Here is a 21,775-nt window from a genome sequence, read left to right as displayed (position 1 = left end):
TGAATTCTTCACTGGTCAAATAATCCCCTCTTTTCATCCTTTGCTTTCTTTTTGATTCATTCTTTTCTTCCCAATTTGACTTAGAGCGATTAGCATATGGCCTGATCTACAAATAGCTGTAATGATTAGGGATCCATTTTAACTTCAAATAAAACCAATGTAAGGCACAACTATTCAGGAATATTTTATATTTTCAAAGTATTTATGAATTCTTTAATTAGAAAAATAAAGGCAACGGGATTATCTATCAGGTTCTAAAAGTACCCATGAATTAAATCACTCACATCCCCCTCTTAAAAAACAAAACAAAACCTTGAATCACATTGCTATTTAAGCTTTCTTACAATAAGGAATAAGACCAAGCTATACTAGAGTACAAAAACCTGAAATTCTGAGCATGAAAATAATTTATTAGACATCTGGTTTATTCGAACATTAGGCCTACTGAAGACAGAATTAACAGAGCTCATGGAGTAGGAAAAACACACACACACACACACACACACACACATACACACAAAAACAAAAACAACCCATCCAGCACCTGCTTCACTGCAAATTTCCTGGGGACAAAATGTATGCATTCTGTACTACAGTCTCATTCTAAACCATCCATATGTGTTTGATGCTGATTAACCTGAATAGGAGATGAGAAACTTTCTATACACTCAACTTGGCAAGTAGCCATTAGTGATGCAACGTTCAGAAACATTCTTAGGCACAAGAACTAGCACTGCCTGCAGTGAGAGTCTTTGATAATCAAAGAAAAGAATATCACTAAATATATTCTTACAAATAAGAAAATACAAGCACTTTTGCCAATGGACTGCTTTACATATCAGGAAAGATGTCACAATGAGATCTTCTATGAAATTAAAACACTAATTGTTATACTCAACTTTTAATCGATTCTGAAGTTATACTGTGGTATTAAAAATTAGAGGAAAAAACTGATTTAATCTAAATAGAATTTAGGGAAGAAATGCAGGACTAATATATAAGAGTAGCTGCACTTCTTTGGTTAACTCATTAAAAAAAAAGTCAAACATTTTCAAATTAAAAAAAAAAAAAAAAGATCACCATTACAAGAATCTAATCTAAATATGCACCTGACAATAAAGCACATCTGAGTATGGAGTGAAAAAAGTTTTCCAAAAAATCATCAAATGGATCCTCTCCAAATACCCAAATAATCACTTCTGCAGGCCTTTTGTTGAGTGGAATCATAAAGAACTGAAGATTTATTGCTGTGAAAACAAATCTGTAGTACAGTAGTATGAATCTTGGGTATTAAGCATAATCAGCTGAATCAAGTTAAGAAGTTCAAACTCTAATAGGAAATTTTGTGTGTGTGAAAGTCAATAGCCAGTTGACCCAAGAGCAACTGAGAGATCTAACCTGTTCAGTGAGACCAGACATTGTTAAATCTTCATTCTTTGAAGGCAATTAGAAATTACAATTTAAACAGCCCATAAACCAAATAAAACAAAATTGAAGAAAGCAATTAAAACTACGTTCAAAGAGCCATTTTTTTTTTTAGCTCAATTTCAGCACCCCAAGGAAAAAAAGCATCCATGACTATCACAGATGAAAACAAAATGTCACTGGAATCCGTTATTTTTCCCCACTGAGGTATAAAATCTATATAGAAATTTGATACTATACTATAACAAATTGTACTTCTCATAGTTCTGTTTTAATTTCCTTTAAACCCTGTTTAATATAGTTTTTTCTTAAATTGTAAAAATGTTGTTTTCATGATTCTGAAACTGGTTCCAGTTCTTTTTCACTTATTTTTCTATCAATATTTAATATACTGGTTACCAGTCCTAATCAGAAAAAAAATCTTAGAAATCTCTTCATTAGGACAGCACATTCAGTGAAAGTTACTGATGTGCAAGCAAACCATGAAAGGTGCAGCTCCCCGGAAAGCACGTTTGTTGACTGCTTCACTGCCTGAATATTCTTTACAATGATTCTTGATGAAAGACTCTTTCCATCGTGTAAACATCAGTGTGCGCAGTCTTGCTACTCTGTAGTTTCACGTCCTTGGACAAGAAGGCTGGTTCACAGCTAGTGAAAAGCGAGAGGAGTCTAAGTTTCAATGGCTGATAAACCTTACATCCCCACAGGAGGAAAGCACTTTTCCTTTTTTGCTACTTAAGAATGTGGCAGAAATGTATGCTGAGGTAGCCCAGTCAATCCTTATTTTTTTTTCTTCTTTTTCCTTTTTTGTAAATTTGGTCTCAGAATATTTCTGGAAGGGTGACGTTTCGAAGAAGCCACTGCTGGGACCGGCTTCCATTGCAGTCTCTTATGCTGGGCACCTGGCTGTCCTCTTCTGTGGCTTTATCCAGGCACTGATTACTGTTCACATGCTGCAGGGTTAATTTCTGCAAGTGACAGAAAAGAAATCTTAACATGAACGTGACAGAAAAAAACTCAAACGTCTCAGCCATCGTTTCTGACGAGTATTAAACTGCCCTGTAGAAAAGGTGTCTACGTTAAGACCACCTTAAGAGCTATGTGGGAGGGAGAAAGGCACTGGGGTGCAGTGGGCTACAATGAATTTAAACGAACATGACCACAATGCTAGCTACTCCCAATTCTGCACAAGCTCTAACACTGAGAAATTTCACTTTGTGTGCTTCAGCTTCCTTTAAAAAAAAAAAAAAAAGATCAGATTAGTGGTTCCTAATTTAGGATCCTCAACCTATTTTCAAAAGCTATTTCAAAATTGCTTCATTTCCCTGTGATAAGGCTGTTCAAATTAATTCTATGATTCCAAACCTCATGTCCTTAAAATTCAGGTCCTTTTGAAGACTCAAAATCTTAAGAGATCATCTTAAAGCAGCCATTAATAAATGGGTGACAGATGGTGCTATGTAACTTTTTATGTACTCATTTGTACTCCAGACTCAATACTGTCAAGTTGATATTTAGAATAATTTCAAAATGTCAGGACAGAGTTATCAGAGTGATTAGCCTAGGTCAGTTTATGTGTCTGTTACCGCACGCTGGTCACCAGCATGGTCACACAGCCAACAGCTGTGTAGGAACATGAGTTAACCATTATCCTGTAAATGTATACAACTGTAAGAAAGTGTGAAATATGTTTACTAACACATTTATCGGACTCTTACTCATCCCTCTAATGTAATTCTTTTATCTGGAACATTTCATTTTCAGGGACTGTCATCACTGTGTTCAAGAGAGGACCCAGTCAGCACTGACTACTCTCCACACAGGAGAGTTTTTTTTTTTTTTTAACGTTTATTCACCTTTGAGAGACAGAGATGGAGCATGAGCAGGGAAGGGGCAGAGAGAGGGAGACACAGAATCCAAAGCAGGCTCCAGGCTCTGAGCTATCAGCACAGAGCCCGACACGGGGCTCAAACCCACAAACTGTGAGATCATGACCTGAGCCGAAGTCAGACCCTCAACCAACTGAGCCACCCCAGCACCCCAGAAAAAGCTTAATTAAGGCAACTAGATAAACAGGTGACAGATAACTGACTGTAACCTTTTAAGCAGAGAATAAAAGCTATAATTATCATTGCAGAGTCTACTTGCAACCTAATAAAGGTAATTTGCTGGCTCCTGCCCCTAATCTCTAGTATAACTAGGTCAAAATCTGCATTTCGAAAGGACAGAGCCATGCATCAAAGCAGAAGTGTCTGGTGTCATAAATGAAATGTGATACAGAATATAAATAAGACTCTAAGATGTAAGAATATATAAATCTAATAAAGACCTATGGTATTATGCAAAGAATCCTGGATCAAGAGTGGCAGGTCTGAGACCCGGTTCCATCATTTTACCTGCTCCGTGACCCTGGGGCAAGTTCCATTCTGGGCTTCAGTGTCTCTACGTGTATAAAACAAGGTCCTGGGTTTTATTTCTATGGTTCCTTTGGAGCCTTCGGTTTCATGATTTTAGGTTTAGATTATAAATCACTGACATGAATATTTTATTTCTCCAGATTGCTGTGGTTGAGACTGATGGAGGCAGGACACCGCCGACAGGCTGTTCTGGAGCTCCCCATGCAGTTGGCTCAAGCTGTGGGACCTGCATTGCAGCGTGACTCCTCCCTTTGCCCAATTCTGCTTTGTCCTTTTCACAGGCGTTGATCCAAAGGGTGCTCCCTAATAAACACTGTGAACACTGAACTTTATCTTGTGAATACTGAACTAACTTTATCTGATAGAACCCAGCCTGCAAAACTAAAATTTTACCTCAGAGAAGACACCATGCAAAGGGCTCCAGAAGTTTTAAAACTACATTCACAACTGGTTCTTTCTAAATACCTTAAACCTACTTTGGCTCCTTAAACTTCTAAGCACACATTTTACTTTTGGAACAACAGGTGTGGCAGATTGCATAGATCATACACAGGCTACGAACATCCACTCCCACTTCCTGTCCCCATCACACCTTAGAGACTGGAAAACCAACGCCTGTTTAACCAGCCTCCCTTGCAGATGGTCACTAGGGGATGAAGTTCTAGCCCATAAGACACAGCAGAGTCTGTGAAAAGAAGTGTGAAAGTACAGGGTATGTTCCAGAAAGAGGAGAGTTGATGATTAAAGGAGACCAGGGTTTGCATATGACCTGGTATAGGGAGAAAAGACAGCCAAAGTCTTAACTGCTAATAAAGTCATGATGCTAATAAAGAAGTTAAAGAAGTTAAAGAAAAAGAGACAGGAATGCTCCTGGCTTTGCAGCCAGGAGCTATTTCCATAGTGTCAGGCCGAGGCTAGAGCCACGGTTGGAGAACCAGAGGCAGGAGTGCCAGCCAGCCCCTCGCTTGCTGTTAATACATGTAACACATGATGGTATGTAGAAAGTAAGGTAGGAGCAAAAGTCTTTCCTAAGAGAAAAAAAATCAGTGCTTGTGCAGAAGAAAAAGAACCAGAGAAAGACCTACTGAAGATTCCAGTGCTGGTTCCAGAACCTTAAAGCAAAAGCACAAGCAGGTTAGCCAGATGCAAAGCGCAGGAGTGAAGCTTACTGGGGGTGCTCTGAGTGATCTTTTCTGCACCTGTGTGTGAGGACAGCACACAGGGTGTGGTGACAGGAAGAGGTTCCAGAGGAAAGCAAAGGTAAAAAGCTTTGTTACATATGTCACAGAAAAATCATTATGAGCCAGAGAATTTAATTATTTAAAGCTCACCTTTTACCTAAGTGTTTAATTCACTAATTTAAACAGCCTACTCACGTCTCCATTTCTCCCACACTAGACGACTACAGAGCTTGAGGACATACACACAGAAGACTGGCTATAGTGGCAACAAGGACCCAAGAAATGCGGGGCAAGATTAATTACTGGGGAGATTAAAACATGTTTGTTTTTCCCACCTGTAGGTTTTTAGATGTAAGAACAATTTGATCCATCTTCAAACTTTACAAGAATTCATTCTTTTTGCCGTAAAGAATTTTTTTAGCTTCAAAACACACATAATTTCATTCCTCTATGCAAGTGGAAAACTTACCACTGGGTCATACTCCCAAAGCTGGTTGCCTTTTAGGTGGTGGCATTTGAGCATTGTGACTGGGCCATTAAGTTTGGAGACATCCAAGCAAAGGTCATCTGTTCTAATTTCTTTGTTGGCAGTATAAGAGAAAACCTGAAAAACAAAAATGCACATGTATAAGCTTTAACAATAAAAGAAACTAGCCAGTAATCCGGCAGAGAAAAAAAACAAGTATCTCAAGATATTTGATTTCTGAACTTTATTAACGTAGTATTAGGAGAATAAATGATTCTGAAAAAGCTACCACAAATTTTACATACAGGATAGAAAAAATGACTGTGAGCTCTCTGTATACACTGAGTGTATTGTCAAGGGCTATCAAAAGCTGTCGACTATAAAGGGCAAAATAAATCTCACGCAAAGCAATGTAAATACGGTTCTCACAAGGGGCCTTTTATAAATGTTTCCATTTAAAAACAATCATTAGACTGAAGGCTCCCTTCTCCTAGAGGTTTTTAGAATTGTCTCTTCATAGGTAGGAAAATATTTCCTGAATGACGTCATGAGATAAAAGATTCAAACAAATCCAAAAATTATTCCTTTTATTTATTTCTAACATTTATTCATTTTTCAGAGACAGAGACAGAGCATGAGGGAGATAGGGGCAGAGAGAGAGGGAGACACAGAATCTGAAGCAGGCACCAGGCTCTGAGCCTGACACGGGGCTCAAACTCACAGACCATGAGAATATGGCCTGAGCTGAAGTCAGACACTTAACCAACTGAGCCATCCAGGTGCCCCCAAAATTATTCCTTTTAAAGCTTTACTAAAATACTCACCTGGTTACCTCCCATACCGTGACAGTTAAAAATTCCAACTTTTTCATTCTCTTTTCTAGCCATGTTATCTAGACACTGATTTGTTTCCACATTTCTTATCTATGGAACAGTGAATAAAGAAAATACAAGGTGTTAGATAAACAAGACATACATATAGATGCATATGGACATTAAAGTCAATCGAAACTCTCTACCACATACATATACACAGTGTAGACTGACGGCAGAATGCTCAGTGGCTTCAATACACTATCAATTCCTTCCAGTTTACTCACATTCCAAGTTCCATCTTGATGACTGCCTTGGAAAGAGAAATAAGAGATGTCCTCTTGTTGGGTAAAATATTTGGTAAACATCAAGATGTCTAATGACAACTGAGGTTCTAAATTATCAGGGACCCTTAAAGACTTGACGTAGGAAAAGAAGGGAGCTTTGCATCATTGGAGTAGATACTCCTGAACATAAATATGATCTTGATGTCCTCCTTAACCTAGCAGGAAAATAACTACTGACAGGATGGTTTGGGAATATGATACAGTACATCCCTATGAAAGTTGTTTTAGGATGTACCTAAATTGTTTGAGATTACACAGGGTATACAGTAGTTATGAGCTTTTAAAACACCGGGTTTGACAAACAAATGTGGAAACCCCAACTTAGGGCCTGGCAGGGAGAAATGTGTGGAATGACAGCAAGACAGACAACTTCCTGTGTTGCTATCTGTGTTAATTAGCACTAATAGAACTTTCTGTAATGATGGAAATGTTCTATACTTGTGCCATCCAATATGGTAGCCCCTAGCCATATGTGGCTATTGAGTACTTTATTATATTTTTTTCTTTTACTTCTTGCTATTGAGCATATCCATTCCTGGGAAACAGGCAGGAACCTATAGCCCAGATTTCTTAGTTTTTGCTATAATCTCCTCTAGGATCTTGGCACTTCCACTGGGCAGAACAACACAGGCAGTTTAAGGACTTCTCGATTCTAATATAATGGAATCTGGATTCACTCTTTCCCTCACTGCAATAAGAGAAATATTGGTGGATATGAGAAAGAGTATGGGTGTGAATGGTTAAGAGCACAAATTCTCAAGCCATACTGCCTATGTTCAAATCCTGTCTCTTCCATTTTGTGTTTAAACCATTTACTTATGCCTCAATTTACTTACGGTTAAGTGGGGATAATAGTACCTCTATCTCATAGTGTTGATATGAGGATAAAATGAGTTAATGTTTGTAAAGCACTCAGACCAAGACATAGAGTTGACATGGAGTTCATACTCACTAAATCTTAGGATTATTAGCTCTGTGTCTGGGGAAGACATTGGTTAGTCCTTAAGACTGGCTAAACTGTGAAAGATCTGACTTACTTGTTATCTGTGGTTGTTGTTTAGTGTATTTATCTCCTGGATTAACAGGTCTGAAACTCATTTATTCAGTTTCAGGTCCTACAGGAGCCATGAAAGTCAGACTTAGTAAAGGCAGAAACTCTAAATTCACACCTTCTCATTCCCCTTTCTACTCTAAAATTCTATGATCTCAGGCTTCTCTAGACCCTTTGAAGCATGACAAAAGATCCCTGAAAGGCTAAATTCCAGTTTCTAGCATAGGAAAGCTCAACCAGGTGGAGCTATGGTCCCAGTACGAGACCCCCAGCTGCACTGGGGTGGGTGCTTGAGAATGACCCCAGCACCAGAAGTCAGAGCTTTAATCTGCCTAGTGTGGCCTGATACTGAGGGCAAACAAGCTTAAGACGATCTGCTTAGTTAAAAAGACAGTGTGACAAGTAAGCCACAGTGGGTAAAATCTGTTCCTTTTACAGAAAGCCAGCTGGCAAGAAGCAGGTAAAGAACAAACTTGCCTGGGCAATCATCTACTGTGGGTTAGACAAGTGGCTCTTTGTAATATGCCTGGATTCTGGCCCAGCTAACAATGCCTAGGTGTTATCCAAAATTGGGTCAGTTCAAGGAAAAAAAAACCCAACTCATTCCCTCTATTCTGAAGGCAAGTTATAGGAACAACTGCTATTCTGGACCGGAATGAGGCTACAGCAAAGGGAACAGAGTCTCATTAATGAATCAAGAAACAGCCTACTCCTCACCTGTTTGAGGATGAATTTCTTAAATTACTACAGAGTTCACACGTAGGGAGCTCAGGTCTCCCCTGAAGTAGCCTCAGTAACTACTAAGGACAAACGGTAGCCTGTACTCGTGCTGGCACGGGCTGAATGGTTTCACTCCGACTCACCACCATCAGCACCGGGCTCCCCTGTGATATATCTGCTGCTGTGATATATTGTCCCATATCCTGCTCTTCTACGTTCATCTCGTCCTTATTCCCTAAGCCCCTAACACCACCAATACACTCTCTCCACTCTCAACTGATGATCTTGTGTTCAAAGAGGACATGGAAGAATCAGAGAACTTCCCACCACAGACTACCCATCTCTACCCTCCAATCACGACTGACCTTGCATTTGTCCCCACTCCCTCCACTTCCTTCCTACTTCAGTGGACACACTGCCTTCTCATCCTGCCCACCATGACCATCTATTACATCTAAACAACATCTATTACAGGTGACTGCCATTAGTACTCTTTTCTAACATCTTCACATTTTCTCTTTTGGTCAGTTGCATCAGCACAGTTCTGGTTTAGCAAAAATAAACACAAAAAACCCTTTCTTTAGCTCCATATTCCCCTTCAGCCACTATTTCTCTGCTCTCTTTACAACAAAATTTCTTGCAAGACTTGCCCAGACTCATGATCTCCACTTCCTCTTCTTCCTTGAAGCCATCAAGGATTTTGTCCCTACCAACCTCCATGGGAACCCTGCTGACACAGTGAGATGGAGCCCACCAACAACTTCTCCCTTACTAGTCCAGTGGTCAGTTCTCTGTACTAGGCTTACTCAGCAGTCAACCACTTCCTCTTTGTTTTTAAGTTTATTTATTCATTTTGAAAGGGGGGAGGGGAAGAGAGAGAGGGAGAGAGAGAATTCCAGGCAGACACCATGCTGTCAGTGCAGAGCCTGAGTTGGGGCTCGAACTCGCAAACTGTGAGATCATGACCTGAGCGGAAACCAAGAGTCGGACTCTCAATCGACTTAGCCACCCAGGTGCCCCAACCACTCCCTCCTTCTTTAAACACATCCTTCACATAGTCTCTGGGACACCCACTCTTAGTTCTCCTATTTCAATGGTCACTCTTTCTCAATCTTTTTGGCTAATTCATTCTTGTTTCAAAATTTCTAAATTGTGGAGTTTTCTATTGCTTTGTTCTCAATCCTCCCCTCTTCTCAGTCTACACTCACTCCTACCACGGTGATCTCATACAGTTTTGTGGTTTTAAAAATTACCTATATATTGACAACTCCTACCTTTAGATCTCCACCCCCAATCTCTCATCCAAACTACAGATTTGTAAATGCAAGTACCTACCCTGTATTTTTACCTGGATCCAATTTAACAGGTCCCAAACTGCACTGCTGAATGCCTGCTGTTACCTTCTCCACAAGCCTTCCCATCTCATTGCCAACTTCCCTGCCCCAGTTTCTCAGGCTGAAATCTTACCATAGTCCTTCATTACGCCTTTCCTTTCACCCCAGCTCTACTCTTGTTCCCACAGACAATCTGACCTTCTCCCAGTGAAAGTTTGCTTGTCTCTCTCTGGCTTCCCATCTCACTCAGAATAAAATCCAGAGTACTTACTGTGGCCTACCAGCTCCATGTGACTTGACCTTCAGTTTGTCTCGATCTCATCTTCTACTACCCTCCCAGTCCCCCTGTTCACTTCATTCCAGACAACTGTCCTCTCTGCTGTTTCTGGAACACGCCAAGTACACTCGTGTCTTAGGGCCTTTGTACCTGTTTTTCCCTGAGCCCAGAACACTCTTTCCCCAGGAATTCATATGGCTTGCTCATTCACTTCCTCTAAATCTCTGCTCAAAAATCAAAACACTTATATGAGGGGCCTTTTTCAACTACCCAAACAGTACCGCTACTCAGGCCCACCAGCCATTCTCTTTCCCCTTTGCCCTTAGCACCACCTGCCATACTGTATACTTTAAAAACCTGGCTTCCTCCACAGATTGTAAGATTTGCAAGAGCAGAGACTTTATTCACTGCTATAATCCTTGTACATAAAATAGTGCCTATCACACAGTAGGTATTCAAATATTTATTGAATGAATGAAATGGCTGAAGAAGGGACAGCCTCCTATGGAGTCAGGGGTTACTTTTCCCAAATATCATGAGATTGAATCCTGGGATGGGGCCTGGCTGTGGCCCTGACCACACATATCATTTGCTGCTGTGACTTCCATTATATATGGTCTTTCAACTTTCTTTGTCCCTTCTTTACAATTTATCTTTACTTTGATGTTTGTTAAGCTTTGATGCAGGCTAATTAACACCAGGAGTATATGCTTTCAACTTCATGGGACATTTTGTTAAAGAAGTCTACTGAAGACACTAATATATTGAAATAAGAGTCCACCTCTGAAACGTTAAGGGTGGAACATTCTTATTTTAATAACATGAAAAATTAATAAAATTTCAAGTTATGAGGTAGACTGTGTTAACAAGAACTGTCTCACACTTGAAGTTATTTAATTTTAATATGGAGGGATTCCCTTGTTGGATGTTTAAGCTCTATCGTTTTTGATAAATGAGAACACAACAACCACACAGAATATATATATTTTACCTCTCCCAAAGAGAAATAGTGACGTGGAATTTGGGAATCAGGATAAATATTCTCCAGGTACCAAGAGAAAGGTCTGCATTGTAGTTTGTGTCTTAGGCCAAGTCTTGATGATATATCTCCATAATCTACCTTTGTAACACCTGTTGAAAGAAATAATCGACTCTGAATCACTCATGTTCTATTAGGTAACATATTTCTATGTAAATAATGCATTTATTAACAAGCAAGGCAAATGGGAAAAGCGGTATCATTTTGGTGATATGACTACACAAGTGATATACCATGAATCCATTGTTCAAAATATAAAACAAGGAAATATATTTATGTGTTTTTTTTAAAGAAAAATTAGATTTTCATTGTGAGAATGGAATACAATGCTAGTAATATTACACACGAACATAAGTTATTATGGGATCAGAAAGCTTGAATATGTATGTTTAGGCAAAAACAAGAATCAAGATCTATTTTGCCCAAGTATTAAACAGTGCAACTGCTTCCAGTCAGGTTTCTCTCCCACAACTCACTGACCTGTGCAAGCTGACTAGCCAGTTTTATGGTAATTAGAAAAGGGGGCTGCAATGGCAACAGCGTCAGGAAGATATAGAGCTTAGGGAACAACTATTCCCACAAAATTCTGAATAGCAGAGAAGTTCCTGGACAGAAGTCCCTAGAGGCATGCTACAGTGCTCTGCACTGGCCCCGAGAGACTCCAATCTTCACATAAAAGTTAATCATCACAATTAGGTTAAAAATAGGTACAGAACACTGACGACACCTGGGCTAACAGTAACATGTGCGATACTGACCTGGATAACTCATTGTGTTACTATATTAGGCACTTTGCTAAGCACTCTGGCACTGGGTGTGATTTCATTTATTCCTTAAGACAACCCCGTGAGGTTGGTGCTCTCCCCCTACTCAAGGCTTTTCTACCCCTTATCTCTCAGATGCATTAAGATCAGGAATAAGAAAGCTATACTCTTGTATTTCTAATGCAAAATAATGCTAACCTGGAGAAATTATATAGAAGAAATTCTTGAACTCATCCATCCACACTTCTGCAAGTCGCCTGTTATTTTTATTGATAATCTGTCCTGTGCCTCCAGGAAATGTGTAAGGTGTGGCTTTCCGAAATACATGTCCGACATGTGAGCAGGTAACAATCTCCAAAGTTCCTCCACACTGCCAGATCTGAAAACAACAGAAAAGAAGACCACATAAGACCCTGATGCTTTTTTAAAAACTGTTCACATCTCTGGATGTTCACAGTTAAAACTTCACAGAATCATGGCTATACATCCTCACAGTGGAGCTCCTGCTATATGGTCACAAAGCCAGTGCTTCCTCAGAAGGATACTTTTCTGTAATTTTTGGTTCTGATCAAACCAGAAGTTGAAGGTTAAATTCAGAAAAGATATGTTAAAGGCTAAATGCAGAAAAGATATAAGGTCTAGAGTATTATTTTTTTTAAGTTTATTTATTTCGAGAGAAAGCACATACACATGTGCGCGCACATGAGCGGGGGGCGGGGGACAGAGGGAGGGAGGCGGAGAATCCCAAGCAGGCTCCACTCGGACTGCATGGAGCAGGACGCAGGGCTCCAACTCACGAATCATGAGATCCTGACCTGAGTTGAAATCAAGAGTTGGATGCTTAGCCGACTGAGCCACCCAGGTGCCCCCAGAGTAATGTTTTTCTAACTGGAGGCCAGGACTCATAAAATGATCGTAAGTTCAACTCTGAGGAATGGCAACCAGCACTCACTAACAAGACATACTGTTTCATGAAATTGGTTAGATTTTGTGTGTAGTATACACATGGTTCATGGTCAAAACACTTTTGACCATGCAATATGCAGCCAGAGTCCTATCTACTCCTCCTTCTCCAGACCTGTCATAGCCTGTACATTAAACCGACTAGAAATTGAAACTGGATCTCTCATGAATTATTCACTGGGACAATGACAGCACGCTCTGTCATCTTCATGAGAATAAAAACAAAAGGGTAAAAGAAACATCAAGTTTGGGTTCACATTCTTAGTTTAATGAAATTATCCTTCTGTTCCTTTCAAAATACATTCTTCTGTAAGTCAAAAATCTGCTATTTACACTTAAAACAGATTTTGAGGAGTTCTGATTTTGTTAAATATTCAGTGTCTCTACTTTAAAGTTCTCCCAGGATCACAAAGTGATACAGCTGGATAGGATCTCCCAGATGATCTAGAGTCCAGACCTCTCCTTTTCTAGGGGAGCAAAGTGATCCACTCGAAACAAAATGAGCTAGCTAGTTTAGATTACAGGGCAGTTCAATGTGGTTTCCACTATACGCCAGGTGTCTCAAGTTAATTATTTTCAGAAATACACAATGTCACTTAATGGGTTGATTTTAGTGAATGTGAAATGGTTAAGTGTTTTATATAAGGTTGACTGGGTTAAATTAGAGCAATTTCAGAACTCCGGTCTTTTTCTTTTTATTGAAAAATGTAAAGCCAGTAAAGTGACCAAGTTTTATATAAGAGAGAACAATTTTCACAACAGAAGGACAAAGCATATTACAGAAAGTAAAATTACGTTTTTGGCAGTCAAGTACCATAGTAGCATATAGAAACTACATATTGTTTTTTATTTTTAGAGCTTGAATTACTTCCTTGTAAGTAACAGAAATTCAAAACAACTAGGGGATCTTGTGTAAGTTTTATACTTTAACTATTAAGATAACTGAATTATTTGCTTAAAATATACTTTATAAAAGGAACCCTTAATAGTAACACCTAAGTTTTTATGAAGTGAGGTTCTGGAGTCTGATGAAACTCAGAGTAAATTCAATTTTTATTTTTTATTTAGAGATACATAACACGAATAATTAACGCATACCTATATTTGAGGTTAAGTAAAAGATTATTTTTTGCAAAGGGAACTTACCCTAAAGGAAATCTCTAGGTTTTCTCCTCCCCAAATATCCATTCCAGCATCATATGTTCCAATCTCCTGGAAGTAATCTCTGTCTATTGAAAACAGGCCTCCTGCCATTGTAGGTGTTCTGAAATCCAATCATAACTCTATACGGTCAGTTGTAAGAATTTAAAATTTACAATCAATTTTTGTTTTTAAAAGTAGTTATATTAACTGTATACAATGACAGAATAAATGCTTATTCTCACGCTCTTCAGAAACATTCATAGGCCCCTAAGGACTTTCCATGTTTTTATGATCTGCTATTTGGTCTTCAGGCAAACCTACACCCACTGTGCTGACCGGTGGACCTACTCTTGTCACAGCCTGTGCCCTGACAGCCTTCTCTGCCCAGTCCCAAGGCCACTCCTGTTTTTAGTACCTTTCCTGGTCCTCAAGTCCTGACTAAGCTTAGTCACCTGAAACTCCTTAAATTGAGGCTAGTTCTCATAATTCTCTCCATCTGACTGTGTATCTTCCCACAGTTCCCAGCAACTACACTGACTATATAATCAACTAGATTCATGTTAGTTAACTCTCACACATGAGGTTTTAAAGTGTGGCAAATATTGCAAAAGATATAGATTAAATAGGACAAAAACAGTGAGACTCTTTTCCTACACCTAACAGAAACCTTTAAGGAAAGGAATGAAGTACACAATGAAATCAATACACTCCTAAGGGGACTGTCATCCTGATCAAGTATGGCACACTCTGTGCAGAAGAGCCGTCCAATTCATCAGCACATGACCCAGGTATGCAGAGTGGGTGGAAATGACTGGAGTTAAGCAAAGAAATGATAATGAAGGAGGATTTAAATAAACAAATACCCATCAACCATTTGATTTCCATGAAAGATGTGTATGAAGAAAAATGGACTTCAACTAGAAGAAAATAATTAAGTTCCAGGGAAAAAGGAAACTATGGCCATCATATTTCGTGATGAATTGTCGCCTGTGATTCCATGTCCTCAAATATATGGATTCTAGGCTGTAAAGAGTGGCAGCATTTGCCTTTCTAGTAGAAAGTCGTTTCCACATAAAAGTTAGAATATACTTTGATTTTAGAAGAGAAAAAGAATGAGAAAAGCCTACTATCTTAGGAGGCAGAGGAAACAGGCCAACACCCACAGAGTTACCATTTAGTACCCAGGTTTCTTGCCCTGGGTTTTGAGCTATCTCTGCATTTCCTGGAATTGTATGCTCAATCTTCTGTTTGCACATGTGTATTTTCCCCCTATTAGAGAAGACTCACAGCTTTTATCAGACTTTTCAAAGAAGCCTACTGTCTACAAAATGTTTCAGAACCTCTGATTTAGATGGTGATTTCTTGAACTGTCAGCAAAAGAGTAGAAAAGTACCTTTGCTAGAAAAAGACTCTGGCAGGGCAGGAGAAAAAGCACAGAATTAATGAAATTCTCCTCAGCTTGGCCAAAACAGGACTTGAGTTCAAGGGAAAGCAGGCCTGAGAAGGCCGGGAAGGGAGAAAGCTAAGGCGTGGTTGGTTCTGAAGGGGCTCTCAACCACTACAGAAGCAGCAGGCTGGTGCTGCTGGACAAATCCCAGGATGGCTCCCAGAGCTCAAGGTTTCAATTTCAAGGTTCTGAACAGCATAAAGATTCTTATCCCTTTCTGAAAAAAAATCTACAGATGACCAAATATAAAACAAACGAAAAATCAGAATGTGTCCATGGAAATCCTTTTTTATACTTCTGTCAAGTCTAGTTATTTTTATATCTGAAACAAGCTTTTCTAACCTTATCAGTCAGTAACTATCATCTGAATGGTACAAGTTGGAATTTACAATCTTATTTTTTGGTGCAACGACCCACTTTTAGGTAATATTTTCACATACCAACACTTACAATTAATTAAGGGACAGTTTAATTTAAAGCTAAATATTATTATCCTTAACAATTGAATCTAAGCATAAATCTGACAGATTTACAAAATGTTGTTCATACAGGAATGAAAAAACATATGCATGTTACCATCACTTTTCAGGTGCACTATTTATATAGATTTATATAAATGAAAAAATCTATATATATAGGCTTATAGAAAGAAAAATTCCAACTTTGTTAAATGATCAGAGTAAAAAGCCCTCTTTAAAATACTAATACACATGAAAGATGGCTCTTAACTACATATATGGTATACACCTCGTGTATGTATGGTATACATTATATGAAGTATGTGCCTCATGTTTCTCAAAATACACTTAAAATCCTTTTGATAGGATTCCCAAAGCTTCGCTATCCCCCATTGATAACACTTTAGGGAAAATGTTTGACAAATCAGTTACCTGACAGGAAGAGTCCGATCACCTTTCCTTCTGTCCATTTCTCTTTGGGGAACAGGATACCATCGAAAATTGAGCTTCCAGTTGAAGCCACCATAGGTCATATCAGAGCCTGCCATGTACTCAAAAGTATCATCGCTGATCACATCAATGATAGGACATACCACTGTTTTCCTAAAATCATAAAAGCAAACAAAAAAATCTTCACAACTTTCCTTTTTGAGGCACAGTATAACAACTATAATTATATGCTAAGTGTGTTTAAAATAAAAATACATTCTATAATGTTAAAAGCAATGATAAAAAAATTTCCTGCTATATCCTACTAAGTTAGCATAATCATTTATCACACTCACTTGTAGCCATTGATAACCTTTCATCCCTTTTTAGTTCATACTTTTACATAACTGCCACATATAAAAACAATCCAGGGGCACAAGGGTGGCTCAGTCAGTTAAACATCTGACTCTTTTTTTTTTTTTTTTTTTTTAATTTTTTTTTCAACGTTTTTTATTTATTTTTGGGACAGAGAGAGACAGAGCATGAACGGGGGAGGGGCAGAGAGAGAGGGAGACACAGAATCGGAAACAGGCTCCAGGCTCCGAGCCATCAGCCCAGAGCCTGACGCGGGGCTCGAACTCACGGACCGCGAGATCGTGACCTGGCTGAAGTCGGACGCTTAACCGACTGCGCCACCCAGGCGCCCCAAGCATCTGACTCTTGATCTCAGCTCAGGTCATGATCTCACAGTTTGTGGGATTGAGCCCCTCATCAGGCTCTGTGCTGACAGTGCAGAGCCTACTTGGGATTCTCTCTTTACCTCTCCCTCTCTCTCTCTCTGCTCCTCCACTGCTCCCTTCTCTCTCTCAAAACAAATAAACTTAAAAAAACAAAATTCCAAATATTTCCAGTTTTCAAAAATAACGCTTTTAATGACTACATAATCATTTTAAAATGATTACTCTTAAAATGAAAACTCTTGGATATGTGTGTTCCTTACAGTTTTTTTGTTATTCAGTTACTAAGTGGACATGTTCATATAACCAGTATTTTGCTTTTGCTTTAGGAGTAAACTTCCAGTCTTGTATTTCTTCCTACAAACTGTCTGATCACAGATATTTAAATTTTTTTCTATTGGTTTTGTGAGTTTTTATAAATCTGAAAAAACTTCCACATGACCACAGCTCTTTCCTAGGAAAGGGTGCACTGCTCATAGCCTTTGGCAGCCATATTCTAGAGTATGTAACATCCTCAGCATCCCCATCTTTCCTGTCTTATTTAAGAAATCATTCCCAGTCCAAAATTATAAAGGTATTCTCCTATGCTGTCTTCAAAGAGAATTATATTTTTACTTTTCATATTTAAGTCTTTAATCCTCATGGAATTGATTTTGGTATGATAAACAGTAAGTATCCAACTTCATTTATTTTCCTCATGGATAACCAGTTATTACAACACTATCTGATGGTCTTTTTTCCTTCTGCTGTACTAACCAACACCTCCTCTGTCATAAGTCAAGTTGTTGTGTAAACATGGGATGGTTTCTAGACATTACTGTTTCACGAATTTATTTGTGAACTTCTGCATCAATGTCACTGCCAGGGGCACCTGGGTGGCTTGGGTGGGTGTCTGACTTCAGCTCAGGTCATGATCTTGCTTCGTGAGTTTGAGCCCCACATCAGGCTCTGTGCTGACAGCTCAGAGCCTGAAGCCTGTTTCAGATTCTGTGTCTCCCTCTCTCTCTGCCCCTCCCCTGCTCGCACTCTGTCTCTCTCTCTCTCAACAATAAATAAACATTTAAAAAATTTAAAACAAATATGTCACTGCCACAATTAATATAGCGTCAAAATAAGTCTTGATATCTGGTAGAGCCAGCCCTGTTGATACTTCGTCTTCTTCAAGAATATCTCACCTATTTTTTTAAAATATGCATTTCTACATAAATGTTAGTCAGCTAGTTCCTCCAAGAAAATTCTGTTGAGATTACAACTGGAAGTGCACTGAATTTCTAGATCAGTGTGGGGAGAACTGATATTTTTACCTTTCTATCCATGATTATTATCCTTCTCTCCACTTATTTTCCAGTAAATTTTAAATGTTCTATTTTAGGCATATTTTGTTAAACATATTCCTAATTATAGCTTATTATTTCCTCTGCTATTATAGAAAGGACCTTTTCTTTTTTTCTTTTTACAATTTATTTTCTAACTATTCCTTGCTGGTGCGGAGAAGGCTTTTCTATGGAGATCTTATATTTGACAACACTGCTAAACTGTTATCATCTCTGTTTTGTGTAAGATTTTGTTTTCCATTAAGAACACATCATCTGCAATTGACAGCACTTGTTTTTTTTTTCCGTTTCCAATCTGTACACCCTTTACTTCTTATATTATTGCAAAACCTAAGGCTTCTATTAATACTGAGTGACAGTAGTTAATTCAGGGCATCATAAGGATGTTCTGTATATTTTTTAAAAATTTTTCAACTTTTCTCCATTAATCTGATGTTTGTTAGCTAAGGCTTTTTTTTTTTTTTTTTTTTTTTAGGCCATCCTTTCTCAGATTAGTAAATTTCCATTCTGTAATAGTTCACTAAGTACTTTTAATCATAAGTGATGTTCATTTTAATCATAAATGAACACGTTTTTCTGTATCTACTGAAGAGATCACAGATTTTTAATGATAGGGTTTTAATCATAGTTTTAGAAATGTTAATGACGGTGTATTATGTGAACTGATTTTGTAATATTAAACTAAACCAATTAGTCATGATATGTTCTTTTACACGTTTTTCATATAAAAATAAATGCTATAGTTATTTTTTTTTTACTCCTAGTAGACTCAGTTTTCTGATATTTTGAGAATTTGGGGTTAGTGTTCATGAGTGGATTTGGATAATTTTCCACATACTTCCCTATTGTCTTTCATGTTAGAGTTCTACTACTCTCACAAAGAGTTCTCTCCTTTTCTATATACTCTGTTTACAAATTCTGTTTCCCCACCGCCACCCCACTCCAAGGTTGAAACAGGCAAGTGTTCTTGGGTGCAGTGGGGTTTCTCTTTCTCACTCACACGGGGGCACAAGATCTTAGCTTTACACAGGTGTTTGCTCTTCATCTTCCCACCTCAGGCAGGGCCTAGGCCCGGTCTCCTATCTTCCTGTCGTTTGTCTATCTAAAGGCAGAGAGGCTCTGTGTCCTCTGAGTTTGGCAGGAATTCTCCAAGTGAGAGCTGGCTTTAGTGTTTGGACCACTCTCTTGCCTCACTTTTGAGATCTGCAAAACTTCTGACTTCAGTGCCAGCTCAGCGATGCATTTAGAAATGTGTTTTATAACCTATCCAGCATTCAAACTCTTTCAGATGGAAATGTTACTCAGGACACCTAAGCCACCACACAGCCCCAACTAGAAGTTGTGACCGTCATTTCAGTCAACCCCTCTTTAGTTTGTCAGCTCCTCACCCTGCTTTCTCTCCCTGGGGCCAGGCTCTTGCTTATGTGTGCTCTTTATGCAAGCCAGTATTTCCCAACTCAGTCATCTCCTCAAAGACAACAATTCACAGAGATATTCTCTTCCTTCTTCGGGCAGTGTTCTCCTCCCTAAAGCTGCTGTACCTTCTCGCTGTCCCAGCGCTGGTTTTTCCCTATTTATTCATCTCTGAAAGGGTGAGATGTAGGCTCAGCATTTGCTAACAAACAGAACAGATGCAGTGGCTTGTGCCATGTTTCACTTAACTTGTACTGAGTTCCCCTTCCTAAAGTCAAACCTTTATGTGGAGCTGGCCCAGGCTCAAACTGCAAAGGCAAGAAGAAATTCAACTAATCTGAGTCTAGCAGACTGAAGTTAGCTTCCCTCCTGGTATACAAGAACTGTGCCAGGGACCGGCAGTAGGTCACTCTGAAAAATGTGTGCATTGCTCTCACTGCTCTTCCTGCATCCTCAGAGATTATAGCGCTTTTCCATATACAATTAAGCACCTTGGGCTACGATGCTGATCTCCCCACCCCCCTCCTACTTCCTGCTGTGCTACAGGCTGAGTGCTGTAATCTCAGTAAGGAAGTGGAGAAGGAGAGGTGACCTGCCTGCCCCAGTTTAGCTTTAGGCAGCAGGGGCGATCAAGGATTTTATCCTACCTCTCCTGAGTTCACAGCCTTCTGTTCTGCTCCCAATTAATAAATAGAGCATGAGGTGCACATCTGAACAACCTGCTTCCTGATGCAGCCTCATCAACAAGACTGCAAACATTTCTTCACGGTCGCCTTCACTTTTAGTTTAGAGTGTTCTTCACGGGTATTTTAAAGCAAACTTTAGAGGAAATTATTTTTACATTTATTTAAATATACAGAATTCTGCAGTTTACCATACTGTTTAGGACAAACACACTGAAAACAAGTTTATAGACTCTGGAAAATTACCTGTCATGTTTGATCCTGGCTAAGAGAGGCTCCAGCCATCCCACTGTACATTCACAGTGAGCATCTAAGAAGGTGATCACCTGGCCTTTAGACACAGCAGCTCCTTTTAATCTAGCTCTGATCAATCCAGAACGTTGTTCCATTCGAATTACATGAACTGGTACTTTTAATTTTTTCACATAACTTTCTAGAGGTCTTTTCAGAAAGTCTGAAAAATTAACAAAACAAAACATCACATGAAAAGACCAACCCGGTGCTACCCAGATGTAAAGCAATTCTGATGTGCGGTATTTCCGAACACTTTCAGGGAGGCTCCCTGACTCACAAACCCATTTCACAGCAGGGAGGCTTTTTCTTTCCTAAGAGCTCATCCTAGAGCTGCCCTACCTTCCTGCATGAAGACTTAGGAGAGAGCCTTTGGGTGCAGGCTCAGTCAAAGACAGGCAGGTCACCACAGTTCCCTAATACCTCTCTTGGCTCAATTCTTCTTTCTCCAACCATGCTTAAGTCTCAGGAACAGAAAGAAAGTAGTTCAAGAGCATTAAATCCAGACCTCAATAGAGAGAAGGAACAGAATACGTCACAGCTGTTAGAATTCAGACAATTGTGGGATGTCGTCAAAGGCAGAAACCAACTGTCTTATTGATTACTACAGTCTCTGACTATGGTTCTTGTATAGGGAAGCATGGAGTGAGGTCAAGCTCAGAAGAGAAATGCTGTACTATAAATGCAAGACCAGAATTCCTTAGCAGACAAGTAGGTCTAAGTAACAAAGGTCTTAAGGGGGAATCACAAATGAAGGAGAAGGAGAAATCAGAAAGGATGAGGAAGTGGCTACATGAAACCAGCAACTATCCTGGAGTGTTCAAACAGAGGTTGTGCCCCTAAGCCAAGGAAGTCCTGCCTCCAAAATACGTAACACTTTAAAAAGCAGAAAAGTCTCAGCTTCCTCAAAGCAAAGAGAAATAATTTTTTCAGATCAGGTTAGTTCATGGAATTTATGCCAGAGACGCTACTGATGGTGGTTTGGTCAAATGTCTTTCCAACATTCCAACAACAGGATAGGTATGAGGATAATCTCTTTAGGGA

At 39.2% G+C, this 21,775-nt stretch overlaps 1 protein-coding gene across 1 annotated transcript in view; it reads right to left on the bottom strand.

The window, feature by feature from the left end:
* Nucleotides 1-389: 389 nt before the first annotated feature.
* The window catches only part of GALNT1 (polypeptide N-acetylgalactosaminyltransferase 1), a 79,082-nt gene continuing 57,696 nt past the window's right edge, over nucleotides 390-21,775 (bottom strand). The window contains exons 5-12 of the mRNA XM_007090738.2: nucleotides 20,687-20,894; nucleotides 16,277-16,447; nucleotides 13,943-14,060; nucleotides 12,032-12,212; nucleotides 11,022-11,161; nucleotides 6,314-6,412; nucleotides 5,493-5,627; nucleotides 390-2,393 (exon numbers count right to left, since the gene is read on the bottom strand). Of these exons, the coding sequence (XP_007090800.1) occupies nucleotides 2,247-2,393; nucleotides 5,493-5,627; nucleotides 6,314-6,412; nucleotides 11,022-11,161; nucleotides 12,032-12,212; nucleotides 13,943-14,060; nucleotides 16,277-16,447; nucleotides 20,687-20,894 (1,199 nt within the window). The 3' untranslated portion in view covers nucleotides 390-2,246. The remainder of the gene's footprint in view (nucleotides 2,394-5,492; nucleotides 5,628-6,313; nucleotides 6,413-11,021; nucleotides 11,162-12,031; nucleotides 12,213-13,942; nucleotides 14,061-16,276; nucleotides 16,448-20,686; nucleotides 20,895-21,775) is intronic.

This window comes from Panthera tigris, chromosome D3 (assembly GCF_018350195.1).
Source record: "Panthera tigris isolate Pti1 chromosome D3, P.tigris_Pti1_mat1.1, whole genome shotgun sequence".
Classification (NCBI taxonomy): domain Eukaryota; kingdom Metazoa; phylum Chordata; class Mammalia; order Carnivora; family Felidae; genus Panthera; species Panthera tigris.
The sequence above is the reverse complement of the archived record's forward strand: the minus strand, read 5'-3'. Positions and strand labels throughout refer to the sequence as shown.